The sequence below is a fragment of the Nycticebus coucang genome, chromosome 21 (assembly GCF_027406575.1).
Source record: "Nycticebus coucang isolate mNycCou1 chromosome 21, mNycCou1.pri, whole genome shotgun sequence".
NCBI lineage: Eukaryota > Metazoa > Chordata > Mammalia > Primates > Lorisidae > Nycticebus > Nycticebus coucang.
The window spans coordinates 52,433,975-52,456,783 of NC_069800.1; the positions used below are offsets into that span (position 1 = coordinate 52,433,975).

General features: G+C 39.4%; 1 protein-coding gene across 3 annotated transcripts in view; it reads right to left on the reverse strand.

Moving 5' to 3' along the window:
- The window catches only part of NCOA5 (nuclear receptor coactivator 5), a 33,760-nt gene extending 11,342 nt beyond the window's left edge, over window positions 1-22,418 (reverse strand). Inside the window, exons 1-2 of one of the 3 annotated variants that reach the window (XM_053573817.1) lie at window positions 22,262-22,418; window positions 8,390-8,456 (exon numbers count right to left, since the gene is read on the reverse strand). In XM_053573817.1, the coding sequence (XP_053429792.1) occupies window positions 8,390-8,427 (38 nt within the window). In that variant the 5' untranslated portion in view covers window positions 8,428-8,456; window positions 22,262-22,418. The remainder of the gene's footprint in view (window positions 1-8,389; window positions 8,457-22,261) is intronic. The other 2 variants (XM_053573819.1, XM_053573818.1) reach the window with 2 other exon arrangements.
- Between the last annotated feature and the right edge of the window lie 391 nt (window positions 22,419-22,809).

Consider the following 22,809-nt stretch of genomic DNA (forward strand, 5'->3'; position numbering starts at 1 on the left):
AAGCCAGATGCAGTGGCTCACATATGTAATTCTAGCACTTTGGGAGGCTGAGGCAGGAGGATCACTTGAGTCCAGGAGTTGGAGACCAGCATGGAAATAGTACAATCCTGTCTCGACAAAAATGAAAGAAAAAAAAAAAAAAAAAAAAAAAAAAAAAATTAGCCAGTCGTGGTGATGCGGGCTTGTAGTCCCAGCTACTTAGGAGGCTGAGAGGTAAGAGGACTGCCTGAGCCCAGCAGTTTGCAGTGAGCTATGATCAGGCCACTATACTTTATTTAGCCCAGGCAATATAATGAGACACTGTTAAAAAAAAAATAGCATAACCAAATTAAGGGGGAGGGGGGAGCACAATACACACTGTAAAGGATCAAGAACAATCAGTTTCTCTATCTTTTTACAGAGATCTTGAGTACTGGTTTCTCTCAATCTGAGGGTTTATGAAGAACCTGGTTCTTTTTTGTTCTCAATACTAAAAAAAGTCACAGGCATACTTGGCCTACTCTAACTGAATGTTTTTCATGAGACACTTCACCCCATTGGAAACTCATCTCCTACATTAAAACTTATTCAAACCCAATCTGCCCGATCCCTACTTTCATTTTTGCTATAAATTACCTTCCTAGTTACCAAAGTTTTAAATTCTTAGATGTTAACTGATTCTTCTTTCCCTACCCCCATTAACTCACTTGAGTTAACACAAATATTAACCATCCTAACGTGTATTTCCATTGTTACCATTCATAACTTGGCTATCACACTTCTGGGCACCACTCCCTAACAAATCTGGCCTCTAATTACTATCTTCCTCTCATTTCCTAATTCAACCTTCCCAGTTCAATGTAAGCTTATATTCTTATGACTTAACTTGCATGCCGTATCTCAATTTTTGTTCATATGGTTTCTGTAGTTGGAGTATTTTTCCTGCATTAATCCAAGTACCACCCAATCCTCACAATACTTTCATGTCGCATGTCTTCCAAAAAACCTTCTCTACCCCACTTAGTAACTGCTGATCTCTCCTATGTAGCTCAGAGCCCTTTCTATCTCTATTACTCATCTTGATCTGGTATTTACCTTTTTACAACCATATCTTAAGTCTGACCCACTTTAAGGATTACCTCCTCCGTAAAACCTTCCCTGAACTCTTGATCTTCCCCAACAAATATGCTCCTCCTCTAATCCTTCCCATCTTGGTAAATGGCATATCCACCTACTCAGTTGCTCAAGCCTGGATGTCATCTCTTCCTTAAAGTCTCATCCACCCTTCCAACCACAGTTCCAAATTCTGTTCATTCTTTCTCTTCAGTTGATAACTCCTGCCTATTTTTTTTTTTACCTTCACTGAAACCCAACCTATAATCATCTCACCCCTAAACCACAGCAACAGCCTTCTAAAGTGGTCTACTCATTTCTGCTTTTGCCTCTTTTCTAGTCTTTCTCCAGAATGATCTTTTAAATATGTAAAATCCTTCATTGGCTTCTCACAGTTTTTAGAATACAATCTAAAGTCTCTATGAAGGGCTGGCTACAGTGATTCACAACTATAATCCTAGCACTCTGGGAAACTGAAGTAGGTGGGTTGCTTGAGCTCAGAAGTTCAAGACCAGCCTAAGCAGAAGCGAGACCCTATCTCTATTAAAAATAGAAAAACTAGGGCGGCGCCTGTGGCTCAAAATAATAGGGCGCCAGTCCCATATGCTGGAGGTGGTGGGTTCAAACTCAGCCTCAGCCAAAAACCACAAAAAAAAAAAAAAAAAAAAAAGAAAAGAAAAACTAGCTGGGTGTAGTGGCACACACCTGTAGTCCCAGCTACTTGAGAGGCTGAGGCAAGAGGACTACTCAAGCCCAAGAGTTGAGGTTACTGTGAGCTTTCATGATGCCACGGCACTCTACACAGAGCGACAGAGTGAGACTCTGTACTTAAAAAGAAAAAAAAAATCTCTAGAAAGGTTCTAGTAAATGCTTGGCTCCTGTATTCTCCAACTCATCATACACAGTCTCTCTCTAGTTCACAACTCTCTTGCCATACTAGCCTTTGAGTTATAACTAGCCAAGGTCTTTCCTGATCCCTTTATATAAGGAGCAGGAACAGACTCATACTCGCTTTCTGGGTCTCAACACATAAATATCCTTTACTCTCTGATTCTGCCAGATTAAAAACTTACCTTCTGCCCCTAAATCATAACATTTTATTTTTACTTATGCCATTTGTCACAAATTAACATGACACATTTTACTTGATTAATGTCTGTCTGCCCTATTAGATTGCAAACTCCACAAGGACAAGGAGTAGGTCAGTTTAAGTCTGCACTATAAATCCACTATATAGAACAATGTCTGGCACAGGCTAGATGCTCCATACATGTTGAATGAATCTTGTCCCTGTGCATACTTCTATTACTACACTTATAACATTGTTCCATCATTATTTGTTTAGATGGTTTCCTTAGCAAACAGTAGTTTTCTTGAGACTGCGTATCCCTACGACACAGCACAGGAGTTCAGTAAGTATTCAATGAACTGAATTATTCGCTGAACTGTAAGCCTCTCAAGAGCAAGCATTGTGTTTTGTTTACACTTTTGTCATCTACTATTACACATATTTGGCACTCAACACAATGTCACTGGCTTAGTAGAAAATTTCACTTCATCCACATGGGGACAGCAAAAACAATTTAAATGCCAATTTTATTTCTATAAAAAGTTCTTGTTATGTAATTTAAGGTTCACTAGTACTTCTGATTTGCAGGAGCAAACATATGGTCGGCCAGGGAATTTAAATGAGGATAGCTAAACATTTTTCTTATTAGAATAAAGTGCAGACTAACCAAGATTCTTACTTCACTTCTCCCTATTAAGTGGTATAATCCCCCTAATGTGTAACATCTGATGTAATGCATAATGTGGGCAAACACTCAAATGGGAAGAGACAACTGCAAAACGTATTTTTAGATTACTAATGATCGGCAGATAAACCTGCCTTGGGGAGCAATTAGAAGTAGTCATTAGAGAAGGAATCCGATTTCAAGTGTTCCTGGCAATCACGACTGAGATATCCTGAGCCTGACAGACCAGGCTTAGGCCTGGTAGAAATGGTGGGGCTACAGATAACACCATGTCACACCATGTTATTCTTAGCTTTAAGATAATTACAAACGCCATATTTGGTTCTCATTTTTTTGAATCCATTGAAAAACCTTACTCACCTGCTGGAGTCCATCCCTGCAAGTTGACTATACCTCTAGATTCGCAAATTCTGGGTTCAATCTTCCAGTTTGAGATGGCACGCCCCTCCCCTTCCATCAAAGAATCTAAAGTCCACATGCAACAAAACTAATTCCCTCTCGAGTGCTTTCTAGGTAAAAATGTAGAAGAGGTGATATTCACAAGGGGAAAAAGAACTAAAGGAGTGTAGGAAGTAGGAACAGAGGAGATAATTCTCTGAAATGAAAAAGCAAAGCCTTTTTCCTCTAAAAGATGAATAATACGGTAGATGGGGTTCTTCTGGAGACAAAAAAACAAAACAAAACTCTTCAGGGTCACTTTAGGAACCAAACAAAGAACTCCTCAGAACAAAAAGGCTCTTGCTGCTGGCCCCAACATCTTTCTCAAAACAAGAACCCAGCTAACAAAAGGGTGTAAAATGTGCAGGATTCAAGAGTGAGGCCAAAGCCGTCTGCATTGAGATGTTGGACCTCAGAGGATAAGTTGGTTAGAAAGAGGTTTTGGAGCATAACAAGGTTTACCAAATCATCCGAGGGTACCAGAGGTTTTTACTAAAGGAAATCAACTGCAGCATACCCTCAGGTAGTATTATCACCAGAGGCTAAAAAGAAACCAAACAGTGATTAAATGATTTCAGCACTGGCGTTCAAAAACTGAAGTCATGTGGCAAAAACTAAATTTCTGCTGTAAGTTTCTCATCTATTTAGCAGGGGGGGAAAAAAGGCAAACCCTCTTTGCCTTGAGAGGAATATATTCACACCATTAGGAACATTCAGTGAGGTAAGGAAAGGATGGATAAAGGAGAAAACAATGGTTTTGCTGGTAAGTGATATGCTTCTGGCAGAAATGCTTCTCTTCCTGAAGACTAAAGGAATGTGAAGAGAACTAGGCATTTGAAAGCCTATAGAGTTAAGAACTGATAGACGATCATCTTGGAAGATTTTGGTAGATTTTGACCATATCTTCAACAAGAGACTGAAGCTTCAGGTCCACAATGGTATTCTTTGGCCTTGGAGGTATAGAAGGTCTTTTTCTCTCTTTTCTGTAGAGGTCAGCATCTCCTTTCTTCCTTTCTGCTCACTGGAATATTTTCCTTGGGAGGGCCAGCCTTTTTTTGACCCTGAAAAAAACTCCTTCATCAGCTCTTCAAACTTCTGGCACAGATATACTATCCACAAATACCATTATCTAAATGGCTGGCTCCTGTGTGATGTTGATCCTTCACTATCACGGCTCCATGCTACTGTGAGAAATGGAGACAAGAGACTCTTGTAGAATTTTGCCATTAGGTGCAGGTAGGATATGGGGTGTAGTGAGATATCACATCTCGCGGATCCAACTTTTTAAAGTGCCCATGCTTCTCCAAGCACAAATATGATTTTTCTTTAGCACAAATATGATTTTTCTGTTGGTAGAAGTTGTACTTGCTGAGGGCTGATGACTCTTCATGTTAGTGCAGCGGTAATCTGGAATCTTTTAACTATGAGACCAACCTAGAGCTAGGGCTCTCTCACAACCAAGGAGCAAAGATTTATCAAAGGAATTAAGGCCTTTGCAAACAAACAGAAAGCATCTCAGGTCACTTTGTAAACTCGTCTACAGCCAGATTATTTCCGATAAGCCAATTCCTAATTACTTCAGAGATATCAGGCTTAACATCTTTCACAAGTATATAAGGAAAATCCTCTGCAGAGCTTTGGATGTAGACAAGTCAATTCTATTTGTTCTTCTTTAGGTCATATGGAAATAGTCTTACTTCTAATACTTGGAGGCCACATCTGCATAATGGTATGATCCAAGATCTAGATTGTCAAGGTGTTGAGCTGAAGATAACTGACACATCTAAGGCACAACCAGAATCATGATTCAGTCTTTGAAGAAGGACCGATGTCTAGTTATCAATACCAGACAACTTGCATGGCAACTATGAAATGTATTCAAAGGAGTCCAATGAAGTGGCCCGAGGGTTAAATGATTAGAATTCAGGATGAAATGTGATCCAGGGCAGAGCTCCCTTATGCAGAGTTCTGTGCTTGGCTGGGCAAATATTGTCATAATTATACACTGACAGCTGGAATCATTAGGGAGGCACATAACTGAACAGAGAGCAAAGCCAACAGAATTGTACTTTACAGAAACATTTGAAGAGGTGATAATCCTGTGAAAACTCCCAAAGATACCCAGATGTTTTGACCTTTAAGGTTAAAGTCCAGCAAAACAAGGTGTTATGAAGGTCTTGCCAACATGCTTAAAACCGACATTCTTATAAGTAGAAAGCACTTAAGTATAGGTACAACTTAAGAAATATTTGCCATTAGATACAGTGCTTCTTCTCCCTGTGAAGGATCATTCCCTATGGCTGGGGGCATATAAAATGATGACTGCTGCCAATGAAGGCAGTTTATTGTCAATATACTGGTATATTTGAAATAACTTAAAGGGTTTGACTGGAAGCATGCACCCAAGAAAGAGATATCCAGTGTTTACCCCTGGAGAAAGGAGTTACCCCTTCTAGGGTAACTGTTTGCCCATCATGCCTAATTTTTGCATTTTATTTCTGCCCTATTTGTGTAATGTATCTTAAGAGATAGTGTGTGATCAGGGCTACAATCAAAATTTTAGTACTCTATTTCAGAAAAAATGTTTAATTTACCTGGTTTTCGGTTTGTGTGTGTGTTTTTTAAGGCAAAAAAGCAGATTCTTTGCTTAGTTTTAGATGGGGCCAAGAACAGATTTCACCAAATGTGACTGTCCTCTTTCCCTGAAGCAAATAAGCATGACTGTATAGAACTTCATTATATTAAATAACATGCTGAGGAACCCAGTTAGGGACATGTTACCAAAGGGAAGATTGTTAGTGAAATTTGAATTAGCCTAGCTGTTCCTCCTGTTGATTGTAAATAAAGCAGGAAGTCATTGCCCTACGCACACCCTAAAACAACCTAATTTTAGAATTTATTCCTGAAGGTGATATTTTAAAAGGCATATAAAGGCATATTTATATATCTGGTAAGAAGCTCATTTTAAAAAGCCCTCTCCAATGTTATTTGTATGTGGAGGGACTATTAATAAAAAAAGAGAAAAAGCAAACAAGTATAAACCTATTTCTTTCATTATAGACATAACTGTGAATTTGCCTTTTAAGTTGGGATGAAATTAATCTTTTTAATTTAATGCTCTAGCAATGGCTATATTGGATTCTAACCAGGGGAGTTATTCCCCACCAGGGCAATATTGAGTATCTATGATCAACTGGAAATGTTACAAACATTTGGTTAAATATCATTAATAGGATGATAGCCTCAATTTATAATAGAAACAGAACCAATTGTTCTTCCATGTGCTTTTCTTTTTTTGCCTGCAGAAACACTGAGACAACATTATCCAAAAATCAATCTTTATGTGTACATCGTATCAACAGACAAGGGAAGAATTTTAGTAGTGGAGCCAGTGATCTTTTACACAAATTCCACACTTCTGGTAAGTTGCCTAGTTCAAAGACACCCAACAATCAGAGCTCTTTGGAAACTGGATACACAGCACACCTCCTTTCAAGCCATGTGGTAACTACAGTCTCCAATGAGAGCGCTGTATTTCTGACCACAGATGCAAACTCTTAGCCACCTGTATTCCATGTGCATTGGGACAATGAGGAGCAATACAGACGGGATTATCCAACACCTGTGGCATAGTTAGATGCAGCCCTAATAGAAGCATAACTGTTGAAGTTCTGCAGGATTCATTTGTTTAAGATACTCACACATACACACGAAAACAACCAACAGAGTATTTACTTATAAGATACAGGCATTCTTTATGGTATAAGAGAGGGCACAGTACCGAGGTACACACCCGTTTCTGTACTGAAACCCATGGATGGCCAGGAATCTGAAAGCTGTGGTGTAGCTGTAGTTGTGGATTCAACTCCAAGCAGAGTGGACAGGGAATACAATGGAAATTAGGAGCATTCTCTAGCCCCCAGGGCCTGGCTGAAATTTGCACAGTAGACATATGCAATCTATTTTGGATAGCTAGAACATACCCTCCTTTCATATCTAAATAGGAATATACATAGGAAATACACAGCAATCATTCTTTCCTATAAGAAGGTAACAAAATACAGGTGTTTTGCCAAAAAGCAGGACAATGATTGTTATTGGTTAAGTGCTCAGTTAGTTGGGTATATCCCCAGGGGACCTGTGGAACTACCTGAACAGACCAAGATTCACTGTATGCAGCACTGTTCAGCTTACTGTAGGAAATGTAATTTACTGTGGTATGTAGTTTAAGTATATAGTGTTTTGTGGAAAATTGGCATTTTTTTTCTTAGGGACAAAGGCAAAATCCATAATCTACTTGGGCCTTGAAGAGGCACAGATATGAAATACATTGTATCTATCTGCATTCCACACAAAACTGCAAACGCTGCATCCACTGTGCTGTAATGGGACCAAGAAATTTGGATACAATATCCTCATCGCTGGTGTAAATGGCAACACTAATAAAGTTCTTCTTTGAGAGATGTATATCTCCAGGGTACACACCAGGATTTATATACTGGACGGCAGAATATACTGGGAAAACACCCTCTATTTCCAGACATCCTCTAAGAAAAAGGGAGACTTTTGAGAGGTGAAATATTTTTGCCCTTTTTATTTCCCTTCAAACAAGTAACCCACGCATGCGAGCAAACAGGGGATCTGCAGCACAGGCACAGCAGCAATCTCTCGGTAGCACTTTCCGTGAACCTGGGTTAACATCTGGACCGGCAGCCATTTGGAATGAAGAGTCGAATCTCTGCTGCCCGCTACAGTGCAGCGTGACATACACCAACGGCCCTGGGGCACTCCTTCTGCTCTGGAGGCTCCCATTGACATGTAAGCTGGGGGACACACAGAGGTTTATCCTCTTCCAATTGCCTGCAACTCACGTTGCAAGTTGAACTTGCTGGGTTTGCCACCGAAAACACAAAGCTTCCTCTGCATCTCCTGATGTATGTTTTTAAAAAGCAGCAAGGCCCTTCACACAAGGTTCATGTTCTTATTGTTTGCTTGAGCGTTTCTGATTTGTTGGGGGGAAGAAAAGACCCTTGATGTACGAAGTTGGGCTTAACTCCCCAGAGCCCAACTCTCCCAAGGTAACTCACTGCTTCAGGGTACTTTACCTTCGTGTGGGGCTGGGTCTTGATGGAGCCGTATTCATATTTCTTCTTTCCGCTGCCTTATTAATATCTGAAAAGAATAATCAACCCATCTGTTCAATGCTACGGAATAAAAACAAGATCATCAGCACATTTCAAATGAAAGCAACAACAAAAAACTACAATGACAACCAGATGGTGTAAGAAAATTCATTCAGCAGAGACACACTGTCACTTGGGCAATTTTTATTACATTAAGGCAGTACATTGTCATGGCTTGGTAAGGAAATGTCCCTCAGTTTTCTAACTATCCATTAATTTGTGTAAAAGTAATTACATAAATGTTTTAACACCCTGCCAAGCCCTAACCTAACATACCCCCTCAAAAAGGGGGAAACAATGCTTTCTAAACTCTTGGAAAGCCAGCTGTTAAGATTCTTTTTATGGGGAGGAAAATGGGAAAAGATAAAGAGTTTAAGAAAACAGAAAAGCAAAGGCAAATAATTCTATTTTATGTAACTAAGAAATAATAGCTAGACTTGACTGTCTTCGAACTTCCAATATTCCATGAAGTAGGACCTCCTTTTAGTGTGTCTTGTGTTGCATTCCACTGGCTAAAATCTTCCAGAGTAAGATGCAGGAAAGAAAATTAACTTTTTTAGAATAAAGAATATGACTTGTTAACATCTAAAACCTTCATTGATAAACACCTAAAAATTAAGAATTGGCATCTGGAATAGTAGGGTCATTAGGTAATAAAATCTGCCTCTTAAGTGTTCATTAGAGAAGGTTAGCAATACAACTAGATAAGGAACAACAGTGGAATCTTCTTATAGAAAAGCCAATTTGTAAAGTTAAAGCATGCTTTGCTAAAAACAAAACATACCTGCTTTACAAAGATTAAAATGAATAATAAAAATACCAGGTATGACGAAAACAATCTGTACCCAAAAATAATGCCCTATAATTTTCACAGGATTTAAAGACAAATGTATGCATAAAAAGTTTCACACTTCCGATTGAATAGAAAAATAAAATTGCTTTCTGCTACAGTAGTTTTGTTCCCCTTATTCCATATGAAGCAATTAATAGTGTATCTAAAGATATCAAAATACATAACTACTCACATAATTAAAATGTTTTAAAATAGTAATTATATATTTTAAAAATTCCAACCAGATTCCTATCACATGAAAGATCACTGCAGTAACAAGAAACTTAAATGTCTGGTGTAGATTTTTACTATGTTGCCAATTTTTTAGTTCATGTTTAAGTGAGCATGATCTTAAATTTCACTTTAAATCCAAAGTACTATGTTTAGAAGAATGACTTTTGACAAAACTGAAGATAACATATATCTAGTTGGAGAAGCATATCCTACCTAATTTACTTCTAAACCAGATATAATCCCTTTCTTTCTTTCTTTCTTTTTTTTTTAATTAATTTATTATTTATTTGTGGTTTTTGGCCAGGGCTGGGTTTGAACCCACCACCTCCGGCATATGGGACCGGTGCCCTACACCTTTGAGCCACAGGTGCCGCCCAATCCCTTTATTTCTTAAAAAACAGAAAATATTTCCTATATAAACCTTAGCTAGTAATATCTGACCATAGCTTTGGTACTACATGTGGCACTTTCACAATTTACAACTATTACAGGAAATATAAAATTCTTTTACATGCAATAGTGAAGAATATTAGATCAGTTTTAGAAGCATTTAATGACTTTGCTCACTTTATTTGTAGTACCACTTTCTATCATAGAGGGGTTATAATCTAGAGAAATATAATATCTTTTATTATTTTTTTCTTTTGTTTAATTATTACTATTTTTTAAGACAGAGTCTTATTCTGTCACCCTGGGTAGAATGCTGTTGCATCACAGCTCACAGCAACCTCAAACTCTTTAGGCTCAAGAGTTCCTCTAGCCTCAGCCTCCTGAATAGCTGGGACTACAGGAGTCTGCCACAATGCCCGGCTAATTTTTCCTTTCTTTTCTTTTTTTGAGACAGAGTCTCATGCAACCTCAAACTCTTGGGCTTAAGTGATTCTCTTGCCTCAGCCTCCCGAGTAGCTGGGACTACAGGCACCTGACACAATGCCTGGTTATTTTTGGTTGTAGTTGTCATTGTTTGGCAGGCCCGGGTTGGGTTCAAACCCACTAGCTCCGATATATATGGCTGGTGCCCTAGCCGCTGAGCTACAGGCGCCAAGCCTAATTTTTCAATTTTTAGTAGAGATGGGGGTCTTGGTCTTTCTTGCTCAGGCTAGTCTCAAACTCCTAAGCTCAACCAATCTATACACCTTGGCCTCTGAGAGTGCAAGGATTACAGGTGCGAGCCAACACACCCAGCCATATCTCTAATCATTTAAGTAGTTTTCAGCGTCTCTGGGATACAATGGGTGTGTATTAAGATTTATTTATTTATTTATTTTTTTGTAGAGACAGAGTCTCACTTCATGGCCCTCAGTAAAGTGCCGTGGCATCACAGCTCACAGCAACCTCCAACTCCTGGGCCCAAGCGACTCTCTTGCCTCAGCCTCCCAAGTAGCTGGGACTACAGGCGCCCGCCACAACGCCTGGCTATTTTTCTAGTTGTAGTTCAGCCAGGGCCGGGTTTGAACCCGCCACCCTCGGTACATGGGGCCGGCGCCTTACCGATTGAGCCACAGGCGCTGCCCACGATTTATTTTAAGTACCGTAACTTCAGCAGGATTCCATGTATTAAATGACCTCATGAATATAAAGAAAATGCATCTGAACACTAACTAGACCTGGCAAATACTTAGGTAACAATATAGAATGTATAGTTCTTCCTTAATTGGTCTGCTTTTTATTGCCATAGTTTGCCCTTCATATATGAAAAAGAATATTACACTGTATAATTATATTCAATTCTATATCTACACACAGGACTGGGGAGACCAAAGTGGTCATGTATTATATTTCTTTGGGGGCAAAACTGGTTCCAGTTGGAATGAAGATTCAAGTATTTTACTTTGAAATTGGGGAAATCTTTTTGCAATTACTTGAAAGATTATTTAAAGAACATTCACAATTGTATCTTTAAACCATTTTGATTGTAATTTGTCTTCTATATCTATTTGCACTGAATAGTCTAAAGCCATTATAGCTGGATGGCATGGGACATTTCTTCTGCAAAAAAAGAGAATTTTTAGACCATTTTCTTAATTTTAGGGGTTAACAAACTTTTAGTGTGGTATATCAAAGAGTTTACCCCTATTTGGGTGTTTTTAAACTTCTAAGTTGAATGAGATATGGAAAAAATGAAACCTGGAAATTTTTGATAAAGTCTCATTTCTATCCAATAGAATTGCTCAGGTTGGGGGGTTTTCAGTGATAGTTGTGAAAACATAACCACCAATCCCCACAGACCCAGAAAATCTTAACACACACATACAAAACTTTTGAAAAATCTATGAGTTCATAAATACAGGAAGAACAGAAAAGCCACCAAAAGTCTGAATAACCCAGGGAGCTCATTGTAATAGAGCAAAGATTTAAAAAATCAAGAAAAACTTGTTCCATTCTAGTATTTTGTCACAGAATTTGAAAATCTGTCAATAGGAAGTTTTTTCTTTGATAATGCAAATATTGGGACTGCTAAAGGGGCTTCTGTGTTATTAGTTCAATTAGATTATTTTCTCCCTAAATCCTTACAGGAATATTAAAGCAACATCAAGGAAACAGAAATGATATTAACATAAAGAAGAAGGGGAAAAAGTGGAAAGACATTTGGACATTAAATGGGAAACTATAACTGGAGAAAAGTTAATCAACAAGAGGGCAGTGGCAAGTTGGAAGTCTCTCTCAAGGAGATGGGAGTGCTTCCTCTGCTTAGAAGAGTCTCTCAGTAGCTTCTCCACGTCAGGTTGGTGGCACTTCTACACCTTGTTAATTATATTAGCAATGTGAACACCATTCAAAATCATTATAATCACCAGGGAGTGGTTAACCTTGGCCTGAATATCTATAATTTCTAAGTGGTCTTTTAGAAAAAGTTAAAAACACTTCTCAATTAGGAACTTTTAGACAAGAAAAATAGCACCAACTCAAAGCATTTACATCAAAGGAAAAAAAAAAACAGAAAATAATCCAGGAAACATGCAGGAAGTGGCAGAGCCATTTTATTTATTTTTTTTAGACAGAGTCTCACTTGGTCACCCTTGGTAGAGTGCTGTAGTGCCATAGCTCACAGCAACCTCAAACTCTTGGGCTTAAGTGATTCTCTTGCCTCAGCCTCCTGAGTAGCTGGGACTACTGGCATTCACTATGACACTCAGCTATTTTTTTTTAGAGATGGGGTCTTACCCTGGCTCAGGCTGGTCTTGAACTGGTGAGCTCAGGCAATCCACTTGCCTTGGCCTCCCAGAGTGCTAGGATTATTGGTGTGAGCCACTGTGCCTGGCCTAGTGGCGGAGCCACTTTATACCACAGAAGAACAAGGTGAAAAACTCCTAAAATCTACAATTTTAGATTAGACAATGGTCCTTAAACAATGTTACAAATAAAAATGGGTGTTTCATTCATAGTACCAAGAACTGCTTTGCTTTACCTATTTTTTAAATGTAGTAACTCTTTTTACCTTAAAACCAATTTGTATACTTCACAGACCTACAGCAATAGTAAACAATGAGGGCTCGAAATTGTAAGAACAGTGTTAAAATTTATAGGAGGCTATTGGTTTGGACTAAGGTTCTGAACAAGGCCCAAAAGACTAAATTATATTTATGAACAGACTTTGATGATACATTGTTAACATCAGGGATATTGGGCGTTACTCACGTCAACGTTCCACACCACTAAGACAAAAACCAAGATCTTTATCTGACTTTTTGAGAAATCAGGAGACAGAGAGGCTGGGTTTAACTGGCATGATAAGTCCCCTCCACTTTACCCTTTACAAGAAAAGTAACTTTGAAATGGCCAACCCACTTTTTCTTTGTTTCTGGTTTCCTCAGCCTCCTTTCTGTCTATAAAGCCAGCTCTCTGTGCTGAACTCATTGGAACACTCATTTTATTTTATAATGAGGTATTGCTTTAGTCTAGAATTGCTAATAAAAGCGATTAAGGTCTTTAAACTAAATTTGTTGTAATTTTGTCTTTTGATACCAGTATGAACCACAATGCTTTGTGACAGTACCACCAATGGCTTGAAAGAATCCAGAAGCCCATGCAATTTTAATAACTGACTACAAATGAAATAAAACTCCCCTAAAAGGCTTAGCTGAAAACCAACTAACAATCAGGAATTACTAAAGTGGAATTACATGCTGATAAAAGATAATGCCACTTGGAAAACCATACTGACAAGGCAACAGATATCACACATTAGATCCTCTAAACTGGGAGAGGAAATGACAGGACTTCTTACTAAATTATATTTATGAACAGACTTTGATGATACATTGTTAACATCAGGGATATTGTAATGAGTTACAGGGATAAGAGAATACTATGCTTGCTTTGTTTCTAAATCAGCCCCTTAAACTCACTATGAATACTACACATTTCATTATATTTGATTATCTCCTTAATTCTCTAATTAAAATAATTATCTTTAACAGTATTGGAATATTATTCCCGAAAACAGAAACTGGAGAAACAGTAACATTTACAGAATGCTTTCTTTGTCCTCAACCTTGTAAAAGAACATTATGTGCATATTTCATTCAATCTTTTTACAACTCTTGAAGTGCTATTATGATTTGTTTCTCAAAGGAGAAAATCTGAGGTTTAGAGAAAATGATTAATCTGAAGCCACATGATTATCATCAAAAGGCAGAGGTGAGACTCAGATTCAGGTCTGTCTAACACCCGTGTTTAAACATTATGCTATGCTGCCTCCAACTGGGAGTGGGGAGACACAGCTTTCATTTAGCATAACTGACGCTATAGTTTCCATTTAGAACTCTTCGGACTCCCACCTGATCAAATGCTATAGAACGTGGACAAGGCACAATCTATATTCCACACACTATTTAAATGCCCCCAGAGACACCCAATATAGCCAGACCTTCTTAATTACCACTACAATTTCTATACCTCAAATTACAAAGTTTCTGGTTTTTGCTACTGCATTCTTTTCACTTCAAATCTTTAGACAAAACCTCACTTGATAGTTAATTTCTTGTCCTAATTTTCACTCTTTTAAGGAAAGAGTACTTGGCTAGGGATCAGCAAATTTGATTTGTAGTCTTACTTTGGGTTAATCCAGTCAAGTCATTAGATTTCTCTGACCATATACGTCCTGCCTGTGTTACCTATGGTGATTCAGGGGTAAAAATTAGCTAAAATTCCTAACATAACTGATGCTGTTTAAAAAAAAAATTAGCTAAAAGAAAAAAACTACTTTGAATTCACAAAGGTTGATCTGAAGTCTCAGCTACAGAAAATTTAAAATAGTATTTTAAAAGGCAAAATTTTGACTAAACTGTACAAGTAATGAATTTGAAAAGCTTATAATTAGTATGCTGAATGTTTCATTGATTCACCATTTGTCAAATGTCTATGTGTTATGCACATCCTAGGCCTTGGATATGTGGAAATTATAAGGCTAAAGTCCCTGCCTTAAAGGAGTTCACTGTTTAATAGAGGAGAGGCACACATACAGAGATAATTACATTGTAATCAAAAGTGTCATTATGTGTATATATGTATACACATAATCTAAAGTGGCATGTTTGCTGCAGGCTGGAGAGGAGCCAAATGGGAGAGAAGAATGGTGGGGGTGGGGATCGGGAAGGATGCAGGAAACGCCTAAAAAGGACATGTAAACCAGACCCCCTCCCCTTTTTTTTGTAAGTGGAAGAAGAGAGGCAATAAGTTTAGGTCTTGAAGGATGAGAAGAAGTTAATCAGAAAGAAAAGTTACTGGAGCTTAGGAAAGGTAAAGGAATGGTGAGAAGGACCCTAGTCTGAAAAACTACAGGAAGTTTAGTGCCGGGAACATAGGGATAGGAGGAAGAAAAGAGAGAAATTACAGATGAAGACAGAGTTAGACTAGATCCAGATTACAAAATAAACTTAACTACCACAAAAAGAAGAAATTAGTTGCAAGACGGCCTGTTAGGAGGCGATAAACTAAACTACCAGAAAGAAAATCTCAGAAGCCAAACTAATAAAGTTTTACTGTATGTCTACTATTCCAAAAAGGGAGGAAGAAGTATTTAAATCTAAAGCATCAAAAATATTGCCCACTATGTTAGTCAAGGACCAATTGTTTGACACTAAAAGATACAGATGAGATAAAAATATTTAAAAGGTCATGATTTTACTTTCAATAATGAGATATATTGTAAAATGGACCCATGGCTAGAGGAGTCAGTAATTAATAGCTATCAATCTATTAGTTCAATTCATTGTTCTGAAAGAATACAGACAACAAACTACCCCTCATGTTTTTTTTTTTTTTTTTTTGAGACAGAGTCTTATTATATCGCCCTTGGTAGAGTGCCATGGCATTACAGCTCACAGCAACCTCTAACTCTTGGGCTTAAGCAATTCTCTTGCCTCAGCCTCCCAAGTAGCTGGGACTACAGGCACCCACCACAACGCTCGGCTATTTTTTGTTGTAGTTGTCATTGTTGTTTGGTAGGCCAGGGCTGGGTTCAAATCTCCCTGTCTCGGTGTATGTGGTCAGTGCCCTAACCACTGAGCAACAGACGCCGAGCCAATTCTTCATTTTTTTAACACTAAAAAAAAAAAAAAAAAAAGCCTGAAGAAAAAAACACATAAAATTCATCTTAACCATTTTTTTTTTTTTGAGACAGAGTTTCATTTATGTCGCCCTCGACAGAGTGCCATGGCATCACAGTTCATAGCAACCTAAAACTCTTGAGCTTAAGTGATTTTCTTGCTTCAGACTCCCAAGTAGCTGGGACTACAGGAGCCTGCCACAATGCCTGGCTATTTTTTTTGTTGCAGTTGTCATTATTGTTTAGCTGGCCCAGGCAGGGTTCGACCCTGCTAGCCTTAGTGTATGTGGCTGGCACTGTAACCACTGTGCTTCAGGTGCCATGCCATCACCTTAACCATTTTAAAGTATACAGTTCAAAAGAATCAAATACATTCAGTCTTGTGCAAGAGATCTTACAATTTTTTCATCTTGCAAAACTGAAACTTATGTATATATGTGTGTCCTTCAATCTCTACATCACATTTCTTTATGTGGCATAGCTCATTGAAGATACATTAGCACTATGTAGAAAAATAGTAAAAATCAAAATCCCAGGTCCCATCTAGACCTTTTAGAATTTGAGAACTGAGCCTGGAATCTGTATTTTAACAAGTTTTTTTTTTTTAATTTCAGTGTGCTTGTTCATCTTTGTTTGAAGTACTCCTTTTTTGTTGATTTTCTTCATTCTCCCACGGTGCTGGCTGTTTTTTTTTTTTTTGATGTTGTTAGTAGAGACGGGGTCTTACTCTGGCTGACTGCTGCTCATATGGGTTTTGAACCTCTGAGCTCAGGCAATCCACCTGCCTCGGCCTCCCACAGCGCTGGGACTACAGGCGTGAGCCACCACGCCCGGCCTATTTTAACAAGTTTTTCAGGTGAATTCTTAGCAGGTATTTGGGAACTACTACTCTAGTATATATTCATTCCCTTAGGTTATAAATCATAATGTATACTGAGATCCTCCATTAGACATATCCCTGAATCCCTGTGTTTAAGGGTAAATAACCCCCAAAACATAGTCTGCACTAAAGAAAATGTTATGACAATGGCTAAAACCTGTAAAAATACAATGTCTGTAAACAATACAAAAAGTATAATCACTCTGCTATCTCCGAGGGAAATGAAATAATCAACTCAAGTTTCCAGACCGTTAATAAGGGTAATATACAATTATAGGGTCAGGGCCCCTTTTGCAGAGGAGCATGCAGTCCACCACTCTCTCCAGTTTCATCTGATCATTTTAATACTACATAGGATCCTGAAAGTTAAGCTGCTTCTTCCAATTACCTAGCTACAAAAAGGAAGGAAAAATACAAACTACTGCGCTTGTCACTTCTTGATAGCATGTTATCCACTTTGCCTAATGAAGGGAAAATTGACAACTAAAATTTTCTCTAAATTCTGCAAACCACAGCTATCACTAGTTTTGCTGGTAGGGGCTAGATCTCCTGCTTTTTCTTTGAGGAACTGTTTCATATCTTTGCAAAAAGAGAAAAATGGCCACACACATTTCACATCCACATCACTAGTAGCAAAGTGAAACAAATATAATCTGCAGACCAAAAAATTTTGATAAATCTCCCTTCTTTGTTCTTAAGAAGGTGAAAGCATTCTACTGATACTAATGGAAGTAATTAAGATATTGAAAGCTTCATAGGCATTCTTTATATATAAATTTTTTATTTTATTTATTATTTTTGAGACAGAGTCTCCTTTTTTGCCCAGGTAGAGTGTAGTGGCATAGCTCACTGCAACCTCAAACTCTTGTACTCAAGGGGTTTTCCTGGCTTGCCCTCCCGAGCAATCAGGGTTTACAGGGTTTACACCACCACACCTGGCTAATTTTTAAATTTTTTGTAAAGATGGGATCTGTTTCTCAGGCTGGTCTCAAATTCTTGAGCTCAAGCAATCCTCCCACCTTGGCCTCCCAAAGTGCTGGGATTACAGGTATGAGACACTTTGTCCAGGTAAAAGTTCCACAGATATTCTAATTATTCCTTTGTCTAGCCCAAAGTATAAAGCCAAAAACATTTTATAGTTAAGGTCTTGCTTAAAACTACCTCATTAATGTAAACTCAACCACAAACTAGTTGTCAGTTCCAACTAGTAATCTGCTTCAATTTTCTATTTTTAGTGAAAACTCATTCTCTAAAGTACGAAATCAAGGGTTCTCAAACTGTAATATGCATACAAATTTCCAAGGTGGTTTTTGAAAGGCAGATTATACAAACCCCAACTGCACAGATTGGTTAGTTGGGTGTTGGGGCTAAGAAACTGCATCCCAGAATTTGTGTTCCCAAGAAACGTGTTCTGATGACTCTGAAAACAGTTTTTTTGGGGATGGACTTTGATAAATGCTGTTCTTAAGGTTAGTTTCCCAAAAGGCTGCAGGAGGTTCAGTTATACATTTTACAAAAATCATGTTTACTTAGCTTTTCCTTTTGGATATCAAATGTAATTTTGGAGGAAATATTAAAAACAAACTTTTGTATTATTTCTGACCTTAAATACATGTTATTACTATGTCAATCTTCTAATTATATAATTAAATGTACTCAAAGCCAAATTATTTATAATCCAAAATTCTCAAAATCTTGCCCACCAGCTGCAGGATTAACCAGATCTTCAGTAATTCAATCATTCCAGGTCCAAACCAGGGCCCACTTAAGATATTATATTGAGCTAAAGATGTTAAGACACTCAGTGGTTCTGAGCCTTCCTAATTGCTGTGTTGTTACAAATGTAAAAAAGGGGTCGCAACCCACAGGTTGAGAACCACTGCTCTAATGCAACTTAAGCCACACTGATCCTTGACTAAAGTTGACTGGTTTTTATATAGGTCAGGAACAATGTTTGACACAGGGGTGTCCAACCTGTGGTGTGCAGGCCATATGCTAATTTTGTCAAGATTTGTTTGTTTATCTATGGTGTCAGACACCATGAAAAGTATGCACAAACCTTTTTTTTTTTGCTAACCAGCTTTCATTAGTCATTAGTGTTTGTCTATTTAATGTGTAGCCCAAGACAAGACAATGCTTATTCTTCCAATGTACAGCAGAGAAAAAAAGGCTGGACACACTGGTAAAGTTCAGAATCTAATGAGGGGAATTATTTTCTTAACATAAGATTGGTCCAGCTGATCTATGATTTCTTTCTTAAAATGACAGAATAAAGAATGAAAATATCCATCTTTATAAATATTCATATCTGGTGGTAATAAAACCACCAATCAAAAAGTAGCAGGCATGATGGTATTATCTATATATTTAGCCATTAGCATACTTCATATTTCCCTAATGTTCTGCTGCTTCAGACAGTAGCCTTACCTGGATCCTTTTGATTATAAACTTCTTATTAATGAGAATAACAAAGAAGATAATTTTGTTTGCTACTGCCCTTGTAACTTCTAGATAGTTTAACTCAGCTTAAGCAAAATAGTCTAGACAAGTGTATATTGTCATTCATAGGACAAACATTTTGGCACAAAAAAGCTGACACTGAGCTTTAAAAGTACTTGTCTCAAAGACACATGATTATTGTTAATAAACTACAAGGCACAGAGAGCAAACAGCACAATAGAAAGAGTAGTCAGTTCTAGGCAAAACTATTACCTTAAGATGTTGATGGGAGGATAGTAGAAAAAAGGCATAATGGCATCTTCCTCACCTGGACATCTACATTGCATATGTCTAGCATGTATGTGGAGACAACTGGAGTAAAGACACCACTGTACTTCAACACTGCCCAACTTTGCTTGGGGAATGTTGAGGTACACAAGATCTTTTATCTCTAATAACATCCTGAATATGTTCTCCTAAATATGTAATCTTAGGCATATTTCAGCTACTGTTTCTTTATACTATGTATGCATAAAACATATAATACCATTTTATCTATCTCACAGGATGTTTGACAGGATTAAATGCGTCAGTATTTACCACATGTGCTGCTAGCGGTATGTTATCATTACTACTAAGTAACAGTGGGTTTAGGTAGGGAGTCAAAAACAAGAGAACAAGGCAAAATGAAGGTAAGAAAAAATTAAATAGTATACTTCATCTTAAGATTTTCCATTCCCTAAGAGAAACTAAATTCCAATAATTCTCACAGTATTAAAGAACTATATAATGGCACTGCCATCTGCAGGCCAAAGACATGGATTGCTTGCAATGGTTATTTAAAATGAAGTCTCAAACCATCAAACCTTCCTCATCAGACATCTAAAGTCTTTGCAAAAGATGTTTATTCTTAGCTTTTGAGCACTGGTAGATGAGGCTCCATTTCCTGAAGTTCTGGAATTGACTCCTGGGTAAAATCTAACACTCAATTATACTCTAAACAGGACCGCTGCTTGCAAATTTAAAGAAAAAGACCTTGGCTTTATAAAGATCCTACACTGTGATCATATCAAGGTAACCCCAAAGAGATATGGATTGTTTTAAACACAGGAGGATTTTTTTTTCACAGCCTTTGGGGAGTATTAAGGGAACTTGAATGGCCTAAGCTGCCTTTTCTAAGTTTTCTTTCAATGACTTAAATCAAATCTGCTCTTACACTCACATAAACAGAGGTTACGAATAAACTATCAACTTACAAATAAGTCAATACTTCCTTTAAATATGTGGTGTCCATAGGCACCCAACACTGAGCAACCCGAACCCAGCAAAACTCCTTTCACTGAGCCTTGCAATATGGACACTCTAGTGAGACAAATCAACGTTTCTATGTCAAATTTTAGGTTAAGAGAATGGGTCAGAAGTTTCAAAGAACACCTGGAAGGTGACAGAAGAGCTAATGAAAGGCAAACCAGAATATAGGAAAAAACTGATGTTAACAAATAGCCAAGTGATGTTTAATATCCACAGGGCTTTACTGGTTCCAAGAGTCCACATGGAGTTAGTTTTCACACCCAGATTGACTCATACAGAAAACATTAACTCTAGAGTTGTCAAAACCCCCCAAAGCTCCACAGTGTTTGCAGAAACATCTTTTTATGAGCCGTCAGGTGGTTATCACAACACACAGTTAAACGAAAAACTGAAGAGGCACATCAGGGGCACTTGAATGCTCTGTTCCTGCAGTTCAGAACAGTCTACACACAACGAGAAAGCCTATGATATCATCCCCGAGGTCCCAGGGCATTTCATAAAATCTGCCAAGCCTCGGGGAAAAATTCTGTGCAGAGAGTGACAGCCAGAAGGACCACAGTTAACCCCATAATACTCCTTAGGGCAGCGTTTCCCAAAGTGTGGAACACAGAATAATTTCAGGAGGAACAAGGACGCACTGTTTATTTTAGTAGACAGTTATTTATTTTTTAAATAAGCATTAGGAAAATAACTGGCTTTCCATTATCCGGTTTGCGATTGAGGTTTCCACCTTAAACAAATGTATTTAATTAGAATAAAAAAAGAGTTTAAATAAAGAAAATTAACATTTGGCAAATAGCAGTACAGATGGTACGCGGACATAAAAGTGCAACGAGACTGAACCCCGGGGGACGCCGTCCTAAGAAAAGCCCCTTGTGCGTTGTCGAGAGGGGAAAGTGGCCAGCCTCGGGGGACTGGAAAGCCAGCAGGTTCGGACGCCGGCTCTGCCGCCGATTTCCGGGACAGTTGCTCTCCCCTTTCTTTGGGCCTGGGGTTCACGTTTATAAAATGGGTGGGGTGTCTGTCACAAGACAAGGAGACGCCTCGAGGATGCGGTGGGGGGCCGTGAGACAGCGGCGGCGGGGGACAGGTCTCTGCAAGCCGCACGCCGCTGCACGTCCGCAGAGACAGGCCGTCTCGGGCGGGTTCGAATCCCGACTGCGCCATGGACTTGCTGAGGACCCGCAGGCGAGCGAATCCACCGTTTCGAGAAGGGAGAACAGAGTGCGCGACCCCACCCTACTGAGAGGCCTCTTATCGACGGTTCGTGCACAGACAGTCGGCTGCGTTGTGCCGCCACAGACCTCAGTCCACTACAGGCCGCCTCGGCGCCGGGGCCTGGGCTTGGGCCTAACGGGAGCCTGAGGCGGCCGCGCCCCGCACCGGGCATGCGCAGCCCCGCGCGCACCCAGAGAGGAGCCGAGGCCGCGGCCGCGCGTCGAGCGGGCCCTCCCGCCTCAGCCTCCGCGTCCGGCCCAGGCCCCCCCTTCAACCGCCTGCTAGTCAGCCCCACGCCTCGGCGGACGGCCACCGCTTCCCGGCACTCACCGCTACCAGCGTGGCGGGCTCTCGGTCGCTCCTACGCCTCAGGCCCGCCGCTGCCGCCTCCGCGTCAGCCCACCTGCCCGCCGTAGGACAAAGGCGCCACCAACCGACCGGCGCGGGCACGAGGCAATGGCGGCCAGGCGGAGAGTGAAGATGGGGCAGAGGGCGCGCACGCAGCGGCAGGCGCGGCAGTGTCGCAATGGCGCGCGGCTTTACGGCAGGGTTGAGTTGGGGGCGTCGATCTCCTTGGCAATGAGGGCGGGAACGTGGCTCTCTGACGGCCACTGAGAACGCTAGAGGTTGCCTAGTAACAGCGTCCCCGGCTGAAGTTGGGCCCCACTCCTGGTCCGCTCCTCCCTAGAGTACTTCAGGCGAGCCTCTCCTTCTGTTTTCAGAGAGCATTCCCTCCTCCCTTTAGTGGAAATAGAACATTTAAATCCCCAAGTACTTTGATTTAGTCTTAAATAAAACAATAAAAAAAGCCAACCCCCCACAAATACCTATAGATGTGTGTACTGGAGAACAGTATATACAGTCCTTGGTCCTCTGAT